This window comes from Dipteris shenzhenensis, chromosome 18 (assembly GCF_047967505.1).
Source record: "Dipteris shenzhenensis isolate YYH24624 ecotype China chromosome 18, Dip_SZ_1.0, whole genome shotgun sequence".
Taxonomy (NCBI): Eukaryota; Viridiplantae; Streptophyta; class Polypodiopsida; order Gleicheniales; family Dipteridaceae; genus Dipteris; species Dipteris shenzhenensis.
The window spans coordinates 31,223,449-31,238,577 of record NC_141613.1 but is presented as its reverse complement, the minus strand read 5'-3'; the positions used below and the strand labels follow the sequence as shown (position 1 = coordinate 31,238,577).

The following is a 15,129-nucleotide window of genomic DNA, read 5'->3' as shown; positions in this document are numbered from 1 at the left end:
GAGGTGGACAACACTCCAATTTCCAACCCTAAATCCCCATTCAACAAGATTTTCACAAAAGTACTGCTAGTATGTATGTGCTTAGTGTGCTTGTGAAAGCATTGGTCCTTAAATGTGAGATGTAAGATGCTGAATGCCTTGGTCTCTTTGCCTCTTTTTCCTCGTCTAATTTGGTACTCGAGTTGTGACCTTGGTAAATGCGTATCCTCAAAATTATTTTTTAATAGCACAAAAAAGTCTTGTAGTACCAATCTACGCTATTATATATAAAAAGGAAGCGGTTTGCATTAGGGGATGCCACATCAGCATTTGGAAGTCACCACCTATGTGGTTACATGGTTATGGAATGCCATAGGAGGGCGCCACATGTCTATCTTGTATTGTTAGCAAAATTCAAAATTCAAAATTTGACGCTAGCTGGTTTGCTTGCCAAACAAGGTGAATAATATTTAATCATTTAGAAGGCCTACCCAAGATAAAAAAAGCAAAAAAAAAAAGAGTCCACTAGAGATGGTGTGGAGGAAGATTGTAGGAGATAAAGGAGGGATAGAGGGGGAGAGAGAAGAGAAAGAGAGAGAGAGAGAGAGAGAGAGAGAGAGAGAGAGAGAGAGAGAGAGAGAGAGAGAGAGAGATGGGGGAGGGGGGAGGAAAGGTGGAGATAGTGTGTAGGAAGACTTCACGAGATAAGGAAAAATGCACTTCCAAAAATTCTAAAAATGCCTAATTTTTGCTTTGCCCAATTTGAAATGTTGCTAAGGCTACCCAAAGGGTAGGCCAAAAATGACTACTTGCGTAGATGATAGGTTTGCGATCAAGGTAACTTACATCGCGTGCGCTTGAGTAGAATTGAGATCATGTGTTGAGATCTATGTGATCTCTGAGGCAGCTTTGATTTCCAAGAAAATCTATCCAACTACTTCATGATACATTTGCCTCTCACCTTTGACAAGCAATTACTATGACTTTTTTGTTAGCTCCCTTTAATGAGCATCAGGTACCGATTGTTTGGTTGTTATGAGTGCTTAATTTATGCCTAACAGCCTAGACCAGCAGTGGGAATCTTTTCGAAGAGTTGCTTAGAGTGGATCTGAGAGCTCTATATTGAAAACACCCTCGTCTGCCCATCCCAACCTATTGATGCAACTGTGAATTATACTCTTGTGACTGATGGTCGTCTCTTTGAGCAATGGAAATATGACTCTGTCGATCGGCATTCTCATGATAAAGCAGCTCGTCAATATATTTTATCTACTCTACATGATTCTCTTATGTTGGATGTGCCCTTCCTTCTTCTCATGCAATATGGGAATATCTCGTTGCTACTTTTGAGAAGAAATTTGTCACAGAGATTCTTTATCTTTGTAATCTTTTGAGCACTCCGTAGAAGATTGGAGCTCCTATGACAACTCATATTGCATCGTTCAAGAATATCATCAATCAACTTGATGTTATTGGTGCACCTGTTCCACGAAATCAATTGGTGACCTATATATCTTCTCGACACAGTCCAAGATCCATTATATGATAATACTATTACCATCCTTTCTAACAAAAATGAGATTGATTTTGATCAAACATGTATTTATTTGATTGAGGATTCCCAACGACCCAAGCATCATAAAGACCCTCATGAAACTATCATGATAACAATGGATGATGTAGATTCAGAGATAGCTTGTGTTGCTCGCAAGTGTCCTTTGTACAAATATGGACGTGGTGGTCATCCATACAGAGGTGGTAATTCTTATCGTCTCAAATATCCTGAGGAACATTACTCTTATTGTGATAAGCATGGTAGTCTTATCTCTCATTGTTGGGCTCGGCAATATGATGAGGAACATGGTGTTACCCCACTACGCAACCCCGCTTATCCAAAATTTGTCCTTGTGAATATTGTGGTGGTAATTATCCATCCTTTCAGTGTTACAAGAGGCATTATGATCGCGAACATAATCAAGCATATGCTGTACAACAACAAGATGCCCATACACATCAAGAGGCAAATCATATCTATTCTGCTATCTCTCCAGAGAGGATACTTCATGTTCGAGATGGTTCCACTTTTATTGTTGATTCTGGTGCTATTGATAATATGACATATCAACCTCAATGGTTACATAATTGTCATGCTCTTCCCCACAAGAAATTGGTTTATCTTGCCGATGACACTACTTGTCAGGTCATGGGTGTTGGTGATTTACATCTTGGCACTCTTTCTTCAACAAGAGTCTTGCAAGGCATTCTTTATGTTCCAGATCTTCAGAGAAATCTTCTTTCTATTGCACGACTTGATCTTGGTCTCTTTATTGGCTTTGACCACACACAGTGTCGGATTCAAAAAGATGGACATACCATAGCAGTTGCTAAATAGCATGGTAACCTCTTTCAACTTTCCTTAAATGATGATATTGCCAATGTGGTTACAGCCCCTAGTGAACTGGACTACAAGCTATGGCATCATCGTTTTGTTCATTAAGATTTTGCCAAGCTACTTGCTATCAATCATCATGATCTTGTGGATAGTATAAATCTCCCAGCTTGTCCTCACATGGGCCTCTATGAATATTATGCTCTTGGCAAGTATCATCAAAAACCCTTTCATGTACCTACTTCAACTCATTCATATGCTTTATTGGATCTCATTCACATTGATATATGTGGACCATTTCCTCCATTTAAGTATTTCCATAGGTATTTCATCACTTTCATTGATGATTTTTCAAGATATTCAACTGTATTTCTCTTGCGACATAAGAGGCCTTATCAGTATTCAAGCAATATAAAATTGTTGCAGAACTTCATACTGGTTTTCATATCAGGACCCTTCATAGTGACAACGGTGGATGATATATTTCTAATCTTTTTTATGATTATTGCATTGAGTGTGCCATACTCTTCTCAACAAAACGGTGCTACAGAGCATAAGAATCGCACTTCTCTTGATGCTATGAGATGTATGCCCCTTCATTCTAGATTATCTCAGAGCTTTTGGGCAGAAGCAATTCTAATAGCCATCTTTGTGCAAAATTATCTTCCTACAATTGCATCTTCTGGTAAGATACCAATCACAACATTTGACAAAGCAAACTCCTATATCACATTTTCAAACTTTTGGCTGCATTGCTTATATTCATGTACCAAAAGAGACACAGAAAATGCTAGATCTTCCTGGCTTGAAGGTCATATTCATTGGATATTTTCCTGATTTTCCAAAGGTTATAAATTCTATGACCCCTCTTCTAAGAAGGTGATAATCAATCGTGATGCCATATTCAATGAGTAGTTAATGGGACATGGTCTACCGAGGATGCAAAGGATACTGAGTCCTTGCTTATTGCCTTTTCTTTTCTATTTGATAATGAATCTACTTCTGATGTCATTACTACTCCTTCATCTGATGGCATTGCTCTTACTCCATCTACAAAGCAATGTGTTGACAATCTTGATTTGGATCTTGCACACACATAGGATTCTGATGATAGTGTTGATATTTATGTTGATCTGCCTATTCATTTTGAACATGGTTCTCCTCATGATTCTGTTGATGACTTTAAAATCATTTATCATGCAATGGTTGCTCATGAAGACCCTACTACTTATACAGAAGCTATCTCTTTAGTGCAAAAGAGTCAATGGCAAGAGGCCGTGGAAGCTGAATATGATTTTTTAATCTCAGTATGGTGTGGATGACACCATACTTGTTTCCAACAATCTCAGTTTCCTGCAACATGTCAAGAAAATTTTATCCTCAGCATTTGATATGGTTGATCTTGGTGACATTCATTGATGTCTTGGTATTCAAGCTTAGCGATATTGTCACAAGGTAATTCTACCACTTCAACAAACAAAATTAATTCAAGATGTAGTTCAAAAGCTTAGCTTGATGAATGCTCACTCTACGACCACTTCTTGTCTTGTGAGCTCTAGCAAAAATACTCGATCGACTCATGATGTGTTGGTTTCACATCAACCCTATGCCAATCTTTTTGGTTGCCTATAGTTTGTCAGGTTGAACACTCAACCAGATATTCTTTTTACTACCAATTTTCTAGGTAAATATCTGGCTGCTTCCTCAATGCAACATTGGTCTCCAAGAAAACGTGTTCTAAAGTATTTGACAGGAACTTCCGACTTTGGATTAGTTTATCAACCTCATACAGAATCTTCTTTTGCGATGTGTCGATCTTTTGGGATATACAGATGTAGATTGGGCAAGCTCTCACTTCTCTATGTAGTCTACAAGCATTAATTGCTTCTTTATCAATGGTTGCTTGGTCTCTTGGGCAAGTAAGAAGCAATGTTATGTCGTTGTTTCTACCACATAATCTGAGTATGTAGCAGCCTCTCTAGCAGCTTGAGAATTGGTTTGGATGTGCCAATTGCTTATAGATATTGGACATCCTCCCTCATTCAGTACTCCTCTTAGATGTGATTATCAAAGTGCCATTAGTCTAGCTAAAGACTATGTTCTATTCAACATAACAAATCCAAGCATATTGTTGTTCATTATCATTATGTCAGACATGAAGCGAAGAAAGGGATGATAATGATTGAACATTGTCCCACTTCTTAGATGATTGTGGACATTATCACTAAAGGACTTAGTGAGGCGCATGCTTCACAGTGTTATGATCAAAACTTGGAGTTCTTGCAGCTTCTCTCTTTGAAGATTAACACACCTATGGGTGACTTTTAACATTTGTACGTAGATGCACATCTGCATTGCTGGCAATTTATGATCAACATTACATACTTGTAAATAATTGTACAAATGCATCGAACTTGTATACTTGTATATAAGAGCTCGGGTTTTTCACTTGTGCTCCCCAAGGGTTTTTTCATCCATAGCTAGAGACCTTTGTTTGAGTGGGGGTGTTAGAGCTATATATAGCTCGCTCTTACTTGAACTAGGTCTCACCTATATATGTGTAACTTGTGATCAATATGAATCAGTCTTTGGGAATCTATTTGGTGTGTCTATCGTCTCTTCTTCTTCTCTCTCAACACTTTCTTCCAAGGCTCATGATCTACCTTGGAGATATATCCATATTGTCCACATAAAGTTGTCAATGAGTGTGAGGAAGTACTCTGATTTGGCATGAGATCTGATGGGAATCAACCTAAAAATATTAGAGCGAGTTAATTCTAGTGGTTTTGTGGCTCATATAATGGCCATTGCCAAGAGAAAATGCTAGGGCTGCTTGCCTTGCATGGAAGCCCCACATATTCCATGATTATTGACAAATTGTGTGAGACTTTTCACCATTTTAGATTTCTACATTGCATCTAGAAGTGAATATTCAGCATGGTTGAATCTCTCATGTGTCAGCTTGTCTTAAACTAGCATGTAGCACATAACTCTATTCTTTGGCAATCATTGTTTTTATGTCTTTGGATTAAATCACAACATAATATTTGTTGAATACCATGCTCATCTCATTTCTTAAAAGTTGGAAAAAAACAACAAGTGGGTTCATTTGTAAGCCTTATAATTTATAAATAATGGTTTTCAATAATACCTCTTGAATGCTCGTGATATATAAGGTCTTAGCATGTAGGGAGCCCCCTACCCCCTCAGAGTTTGATTGTTATCCACAATGATACTTTATTAGAATCACTTTGATGATGATTTGGAACCACTCCTGAGTCTTTGATGTGTGATTCGATGCACCACTATGCATGTAGCGAATAGTCTGATGTTACAGCAACATCGTCTAGGCTTGATGCAGTAGGAGACAAGTTTTAAAAAGCTTTCAAATTCTACATCAATGTTGGATGAATAAATTCCTCTCACCTTAAAGAGTATCATTGTTTAATTACGTTTTAAATTTTAATGGTCACAAAAGGATTAACTCAAGCTAGATAGCTAGATGACCATACCTAACTTTGGGGAGATTGGACCAAGCTCAACAAGTCTAACTATCCATTATGGAAAATGAAATTCTAGACTTACTTGGTTGTTAGATTTATCTGGCGAATTACTACCAAAATAGAGTTGAGACTGAAGGAGGCCCAGGATGCTAGTGGAGCAGTTACACTATTGCAACAAGTCTAGTTACATCACAAGATTGGGTAGTGTGAGATGTAGAGGCCTGATAATTATCATTGATAAATCTATGGATGCTATTGTTCCATGCATATAAGTAACCAAAACATCAGCAAAGGCATGGATGAAGGTACTAAAGGTTATGTTCAAGGTAAATGACAATGTCCTAATACTTGGCCTCAAGGCTAAATATATCTCCAACATGAAGCTACAAAGGGTGTGTGATAACCAAAACTCAGCTAGTCTCATTGAAAGAGCTAGTTTTGTTGCACCTATAGGAAGAGGCTTGGGAGTATAAGCTAATAAACATGGAGACAAACGAGCTTCCTAAAAAAAGCGAATGGAAAAGGAAAACTTTATAATACTAAGTTGGATGAGGGGCTTGAGGTTTGTAAATACAAGATCAAGTAGGAGGTAGAAACATGTTTCAACTATGGTAGACCAAGGGCCACAAAGTGAGAAGGCCCATTTTGATTCAAAATCAATCAAGGAATGTCAAATTAAATTCTTGGAAGGTAGAGATATAGAAAACAAAAAGAAGAGTCGGACAATGTGAAGAAGTGAATGTCATCAGGTAATTATACCTCTTCATTACTTGGGTGATGAAAAGATGTTTCATGCTAACGAGATTCCCTTGGATGAATCCATGGAAGGTTTTTTCATGTTAGTTTCATTAAGAAGTAAAACTATTATATTTGCATTGAAAGTTTATATGCCCTAATAAAAATGAAAATATGAAACATTTGCCAAGATTTGAAACTTTAATGCCAAAATTTTAAAAATTTCACTAGGATTTACCTATTTTACCTAGAAATTTAAAAGAATATATATATTAAATCGTACTATGTTTTGTCAATATTAAAAAAGTAGCTTGATAAACTTTCACCAATATTGTATATTAATATAATAACTTTGACAAAAAAATCCATGGATGAAGTAGAGTGAAAATGGGTTATTATTTTTAGAGATGCCTCATCGGAGAAAGTTTCTCGAATCATAACCCTACTTCAATTAGCTATCAAATATAGTAGAAGAATGATATAAAGCATGTGAATTCTCAAATTTTGATCACACAGACACTACTTCAATGGGTTATCAAATACAGTAGAAGAATGATACAATGCACATGAATTCTAAAATATCAATCACACAAAACCTGATTCTTGATTACACATAGCCATCAAGGGGATTTAATCTTATTCAACTAATGTTGAACTATTATAATAGCATTATGATTGATTGCAACAATGATGTGGACCCTACATTCTTGAATTGATGAAATGCTTACACTTTCTTGTCTTATAGCTCATGACTATTCGAACATAGCTTGGAAGTTCTAAGCGCTTCAGAAGATCACTTGCAGTTTGTGACTCGTTTGTGACTCCCTGTGTCTGCTTTGCTACTTACTCCTCATTTCTATCCATTATCTTAGTCCTAGACTAGTGCAGAGTGCTTGAGTGTATGCAAGACTCTCACTATGTGCAATACAATGTGTGTTATTACACACATAGCAAGCTCCTCTCCTTACGGACCTTGAATTGATACACAATATTGTCAATCCTTGATTGGGGCTATAATTTCTTATAGAAATTAAGGAGATTTACCCCTAACTCATGGCAAAATTTGTGAGTCGTCAATGGCTCCTCGCTGGTTGTAATGAATGCCTACAAGTCAACTTGTCTTCTAAAATCAATTTGGGATTCTTTGCCTCCAACATAGACTTTGAGAATCCTATGAATTTGCTTGACCTCTAATTGATAAATGCTTGATAGATGTACCATTTGTTCGAGTGCTATTATCAAATGCATCAAATTGATGAAAGTCAAAGTCATGTTGAGCATGTAATTCATTATTATTCCTTAAAGACCAAATTGCCTCTTTAGACTTTAGCTTTTCCTTCGATGAATGAATATGAATCATCACTAGCCTCTTAATCCTCCTCAATTAAGGCTCATTTGTGAGGTAGTGGTCCCTAACAGATTCATTTTCAATTTGATTAATTGATTCCCTCAAACTTTTATCATTTTTTTAAAGAAACAACGCATGGATCACCTTATAGAGTTGATTCAAGTCGATTCTAAATCCTATGTTTGCTACATAGTAGATGTATTGTGTTTGTTTGGAACAACTCTCACTTCTTGAATTAAGCTGAAGGATGTACCTTGCTTCATTCCATGTGCCTCATTTCATTCTTCTTACACGTGAACTGTGACCCTACATTTTTCATTTTTGTATCTTCTCTAAAGGGCTTTCTTCTTTGCATACTTGGAGATTGTAGCATAAGGATTTATTTTAGGGAGCTTGTGGCTATACATTTGGCTCATTAACTTTTACTTTAAATCCACATGGTCAATGATGGATTTGTTATATAAAAGTAGTACCAATTTGGCAAACTAGGAGATATAGAAGAGGAAGAACTTGACACATTTTCAACTATCCTTGGAGAGTGGTAAGATCACATGGTCATCCAATTTGGTACTTCCTATTGTTAATTCTCCTTGTCAATAAACCTTGGCATTCATGCTATAAACTGGGATCTTTGGGGTTTAATGAGAGAGTAAACCTTAATAGGTGTGGGTTTATTTGGAGTGGGTGATTTTGGTTGTCAACCAGTAGTGAATAAAATAAAATTACTAGTAGGATGAGACTATGTGCTCCTAGTGTCATGGGCCTCCTATCAAGGAGAGAAATCTCTTGTAATCTTTATTATAAAATCTGAGCTTTATTCTTCGCAATTTGATTTTACAATTTTCTTGCAATTTACCAAATTTCATAACTCAACACCTTGGAGACCCATAATGAGGAATCAGATATTCATACTAGTGAATGCAACTAACTATAGCATGGCCACCATGAGGGGAAAGTGTATTTCCATAATTAAATAGTATGAAAAGAAATGCGGTCTTAAAAAGAATATCATAGGAATGCCTCAATCTAATTTAAGACACACTAGGTATCAATAATGCTTAGAAAAAGGAGGCCACAAACAAATCATCATGCATCCAATATTAAATTGTGTATGTATTATGCGAAGCAATGTAGGAAAATAAAGGGTGAGCATTTGCCCAGGTAGGTGTTTAAATATGCATGTGTTTTAGACAATCATTATCTATGGTTGCCTTCTTTGCAAGAAGAAAATGTCCTTTCAAAGAATGGGAGCTCCAAGGCACATTCATCACATTCAAGCTATCAAATAACTTACTAAAACAGAGAATGTGTGCATTACCACCCTATAAAATGTCAGATATAGTGTTTTCAATAGGTGGCTGGTGTAGTATTAGTGATTCTTGAGGTAGACCATTGGTGTAGTTTGGCTTAAATATAAATTGCAAGCTCTTTTATGTAATCAAGCAAGCTCCAGTTTTGGTAGGCATGCATTTATATCTCAAAATATCCTAGATTTGTTTTGGTCTTCATCTCCTTGCTATAGATATTTGTAGTAAAGAGACATTATTGGTATCTTGTTGGAAATGTGGTAGGTGATGAAAGACTAGGACTCTGTTCATTGCATAGCAACTATGGCAGATTTCACCAGTATTATTTACATTGCAAGCTTCATTATAAGTGGCACGAGAGGCTCAATGAGAAGCTATTTGGGATGTCTTTCTATGAGAATAAAATAAGAATCTAGATGGAGGTTGATGATTTGCTAGATGATCAATTCAAGTGACCGAAATAATGATAATCATGGAGAAATTGCAACTAACATAAGGATAAAGAAAACCAAGAATTAATAGCTAGTAGGTAATCAAAAGACCTATCTTGTAATAGACAATTTATCAAGGTCCAAATGCAAGTAAAGTGAGAACGAATTGAAATAGCATGCAAGCTAAAGATATGTGAGCACTCTCGTGATCACTCAACCATGTCTGAACTAGATCCGGGCAGGGAGCTGTTAGATTGTGAAAGTGAATGATGAGTTGATGTTTGAGGGTGCAACTCGAGAAGTATTCATTTTTTATATAAATTTGGAGAACATCTTTTGCCACTCTTCTAAATATGTATCGATGAATGGCCATGATGGAACACTAGTGTATAATTGTCTTTTCGGATACTATTATGATAAGCACATACTCATTTTTCAGTAAATGATGTTCACTTCATTTCTCTGAATGACATCAAATTAGAATATAAAAGTACCTAGTCTTTAAATGTGCTTGTAGATAATTACACACATCAAATGCTTGCAATCCACATGATATTGGTGTAGATGACAAGCCGTGTTAATTGATCGTAAGTCAGATCCCCAGCCTACATTGCAAATGTAAAAACATTGATATGGATAGAGAGTTGGCATGTGGATATAAAGTTAGCTATATATATAACTATATAATCATGTGAAAACATGATCATCTGGGCACAAATTTCACATTATATATAACCACATGTTCGTGTAACTACATGTTCATGTGGGGGGAGAGTTGGCATGCTTTCTCTCCAAAAATTATAAGACCAAGAAATGTGCCGTTATTTGGGATCTTGTATCATGTATTTAGGAAATCACATAATGTCTGTGCATTCCTTGGAATCTTGCATCATGTATTTTGCACATTGCATAATATGTCTTTTCTAAAGAATATTGTTGTTGCATAATATGTCTTTTTTTTTAAAATAGAGGGACACATAGCTTAAGGAGAGCTTGGATTTTGTGTTCGATGGCACTATGTTGCCTGCCTAAAAATTTAGGCCACATGCTAAGGAAGGGCAAGCACTTAAAACCATTGTGAATAGAGGTCTCTCCTGTTGAACAGAGATAGAGAAGTGAGTGTGAGGCTCATTGATTGCCTTGAATTGTACCCCATTGCACAATGGTGTATGGAGGTTGAATAGACATGCCAAAAATTCCCCTGCTTGTTGCACCTCCAGAGTCCAAACCCTTTATTCCCTTCCTTGGTACGCTACAGCCTGTAAATTGCATGCATATATATTCCCCGCCACAGTCTTCTCTGTAGCTTTTTTAACAGCTCCATCTAATTGTCTACAAGCATACTGTGACATTCTACATTCTACTCTCTACCTCGGGTCACCAACCAACAATCCATCTTTGTCTCTCGAATAGCCATCCGCTAGAGCCTAGCAAGCTATGCCAGCTAGCCTTTGAGACTTAAGGTCTTCAGGGCATTGGCAGCCTTGGTGCCCACACCTGCGTAGGCAGTAGCCCATCAAATGCTCTACCTCTTCTCTTTTTTCTTTGTAGCCACCTACAAATTATATGACACTCTACAATCTCTTTGTGGCAGTAGCATGTTTAGATTAGTGAAACTACATGCAAGTGGGGGAGAGATGCCTTTGAGAAATCTGCCAGTAGTCGTCAAAGCCTCTGCATGCCTTGTGGCTTTACCTTTACATACTATGCTCGCAACCTTGAGTTTACTACCCTTTGTAGCTCTTTACTCCACCAGCAAGTCTTTGTAATACAAAATCTCCTTTGCACATTTAAATTTGCTTTTTATGCTTTGGGCCCAAAGCTTAATGTTCATTAGAATCTTTGCTCTCTATAAATTTTTATGAGCTAGCAAGCTTCATTACCCTCAATCATCAACTCACATTTTGTAGAAGACCTTCAATGTTGAAGGGGACATCTATCCGACTCTGCCAACGTGTAACCTTTAGCAAGGCCTATTTCTTGTGCTTCCCACTCCTAGTAGTAGCAGGCATCCTCTTCTAGGCATGCAATCTGCTACAAGGTACCAAGTTTAGATCCAATCAAACTTAAGATCGATCGGATCACTGAAAGGTATGTCCTATGTTTTCAGAAGAGCCATTCCAAACTAGTGCGAAGAAAGAAATCTTGTGCACCCATGACTCTCTATTATTGCTTGCAAGAATCCAATTCTCAGAATTCATCAATTCTTGGTCATAAATGTAGTGCAAATTCTCGACTCAAGGTTTAGAGCTGGTTATTTGCACTTGCTTGGAAGATAATCGATGCTCCTTACATCCAAGTTCTCAGTTTAGGAGAATGAGCACCAGCAACCACAAATTTCATGAAGCAAACTGCCAAGAACATCAAAAACTTTTATTCGATGTTTTGTATGGCCTTCAGTTTTGCTTCAACTCCTGCTACTGGTGTTGCTTTTGCACGATCAAGAACTTTGTGTTGTCTGCTTTTAGCTTGCAATCTTGTAAGTTGTACCTACCCTTTTGCTTCAGCCCTTGCTGATCTTGTTTTTGCACGATCAAGAACTTTGCGATGTCAGCTTTTAGCTCACCCCAGTTGCTATAATTTTTCTTCAGCCCCTGTTGGTCTTCCTTTTGCTCCATCAAGAACTTTGTGTAGGTTGTTTCCAGCTTGTCCAACTTGCAGTCTTGTAACAATTCACGGCCGGAGAAAGACACAGCCTGCAGCTGAAAAGTGAGAGATCGACAAAGCTAAGCTACCAGGTATGTTTTGTGTTAGCAAGAACAAAGCTCAATTCAAGTGTAGACACTTATGTTAATATTTCTCAAGCTTAGAGCTAGGAGAACTAAAGCAAAAAGGCGAGACAAGCAAGAGCGCAACGTCGCCTACAAAGTTAGAGGTGGAAGTGGAAGAGGGTTGGAAAGGGAGCCCAAAATGAGACTACCAGGAAAACGGGGAGGAGCGAGACAAGATTAGGTTCAACATGGGGCCTGTGCTAACGCTATGGGTGGCGGTGGTGGCACAAAGGGAGGGATACAAATTAGAAGAAGGGCTAGGCTTTGGGAAGGCAATAGCGAGATTCTTTAGTCAGTTAATAAAGACGCTTTATAAACATGGCTCGTGGCTCTATTCTGCTTTATAAACATGGCTCGTGGCTCGACCAGAATAGTGTGACACGTGGCTCTATCAGAGCTTGAATTTTGTATTGATCTCACTATACTGCCTTCCTAATGAAAATTTTAGGTTTCAGAAGCCATTGTGGAATCCTGCAATCCAATACTTTTGGAAGCAGGAGTGGGGTGGGAAGTCGATGATTTAATTACACGCTGCGTGTAGAAATTTCTACAGAAACTTTAGTTTTCTCTAAGTATCACTGGGTTTATATAAGCGAGAGTAGAGCGAAATGGAAGCAACAGGGCTAGTCTGTGTCCTTCCGGCACAGTGCTCCGTCTGTTATCTACATTTTTGTGCATGTGCATGCATGCTATGAAATGGATAGCGCATCTCGACAGCAGTGTTTACGGAAGCCAAGAAGGCAAACAAGAAATTGTAATGCAAGCGAAATGCTAGGGTTTGAGGCTTACCATAAAACGATCAAGCTCGTCTTTCTCCTCGCCCACAAGAGGTGCGCTGTGGCCAAGCATGGAATATCTAGCGGATATATGATGCATCGTTGCGATCTGTGCCTCTATGGTTTCCAGATGGTCGATAGGTGTTGCCACACGCAAAGAATCAATGTGCGTCGCGAGCAATTGTTCGTACATGGGATGCGACAAAATCTGCGCTTTTAACTTTGCAACTTGCCTAACATCGGAGTGAAACGGCTCCCGTAGATTCTCTCTCTTCTCACCAAGGCTGCTGGGAGCATTTTTCATACCTGCATAAAATGGTGAGAACATCTTTTACAGTGTGCAATTCGCAATTAAATGGTCTCAAAAACATGGCAAGCTAGATGACGGTACCTTGTTGGTGAAGCTGTTGAGCTCCATCAGGAACGAAGGAAGGTAATGGCACCCACTGTCCGTTGGAGGGGGAAGAGATGGCCGTGTCTGGTACGTAGGATTCGCTGAAATGGGAACATTGAGAGGAAGCAAGACATCCGCACCATTTGAGGCGGTTCTGTGACGGCTTGGAGGAAGAATTGATCATCCAAACGGGCATATCAACCTTCGTTTCACCTTCCACTGTCGTGTTTGACGAAGGCACCTTATGAGCACCACATCCTCGTTCTGGCTGCTGCGCGCGGACATCGTCGCTAAATACCAAGGTAACTGGATCAGGGGAGGCGTTCGTCTGCTTGCCTTGTGGCCAGCTGCTCGACTTGGAATTCGAAGCAGTCTGGGCCATTTGGTCTTTCTGTGCGCTGTTGAGGCTCGAATTCTCTTGCTGATCTAGGCAAGCAACCTTCTCCAAGGTCACCGTCATGGCGAAACCAACATCCAGCCGTCTCTCACGAATAATTCACTGCCACTAGAGCTGGATTGAGAGGAATCGAACTATAAGCTACGCCACAAGATCTGCATCTTTCACGCGCACCTGCCTGATTTTACCGATCTATCCCTGGTTTATTACCAGCCGTCGATGTTGGAGCTGGAGTCCTGGACTGGCGGTGCTAGTCAAACTGATGATCTCACATATTTGCAAGTTTCATCATCCTTGTAGGAGCGTCGGAATTGTGGGTTTTCGTTAACTTAGGTGCCGTGAAAAAGGCACTAAAGGTCCGCGGTAACTAGTAGCGATTGGTGCAGCTTCCACAAGATTGTAGATGTTGTGCAAGCCTGCTGCAATGCCTGGTGCTTCGTCTCGTTCGGGAGGTCAGAATCAGGATTCTGATTTCCGACTCTAAAGGCGAGGATCAGGATTTTGATTTCCGATGGACAGGAAGTACGGCTAGAAGAAGCCTGGCTAATAATGCAAGCGAGTTATGCACAAAAGTGCGCAACGGTTCACGAGCGCTTGCAGTCAGTAGCTTGAGCGATAGGGTAAGATCAACTGCGAATGAGAGGGGAAATAAGGATGGCAGAAAGCATGATATGAACCGGGACCAATGCGGAGGCAAAGGAGAAGACTACTGAAACGACAGAAAGAGACAATGTAGACTCTAGAGGTTGAAAAGGAGCTACAGGGTAGGCGGGGAGAGATGAGGGTGGAAGCTGGGAGGCATGGGTGCAGGTGCGCGTGCATGAAACGATTGGAAGGGACGGGAAGCTTTTGAAAAATGGAAAATGGAGGATGGTTGTCTGCAGGTGGGAGAACCATGAAGCGATGGGTTGTCAAAGCTTTGTCTGCACGACGACGACGGATGTGAAAAGAAAGGTGGTGCAGGTGGGGATGTTTGTTTGTGGCTGCGCTGTAGAAGAAAAGATTTTGCGCTGTAGAAGAAAGGTGACGGCCGAGGTTTTTCTTTTTTGGCGGACCACCCCAACTCCACATTTGGCTGTTCCTCTAAAAGATGGTGACG

At 39.1% G+C, this 15,129-nt stretch overlaps 1 protein-coding gene across 1 annotated transcript in view; it reads right to left on the bottom strand.

Annotated features, from left to right (window-relative positions):
* Window positions 1-14,905, bottom strand: part of LOC147891106 (homeobox protein knotted-1-like 7) — a 58,059-nt gene extending 43,154 nt beyond the window's left edge. The window contains exons 1-2 of the mRNA XM_087389109.1: window positions 13,631-14,905; window positions 13,253-13,545 (exon numbers count right to left, since the gene is read on the bottom strand). Coding sequence (XP_087245235.1) covers window positions 13,253-13,545; window positions 13,631-14,093 — 756 coding nt within the window. The 5' untranslated portion in view covers window positions 14,094-14,905. The remainder of the gene's footprint in view (window positions 1-13,252; window positions 13,546-13,630) is intronic.
* Between the last annotated feature and the right edge of the window lie 224 nt (window positions 14,906-15,129).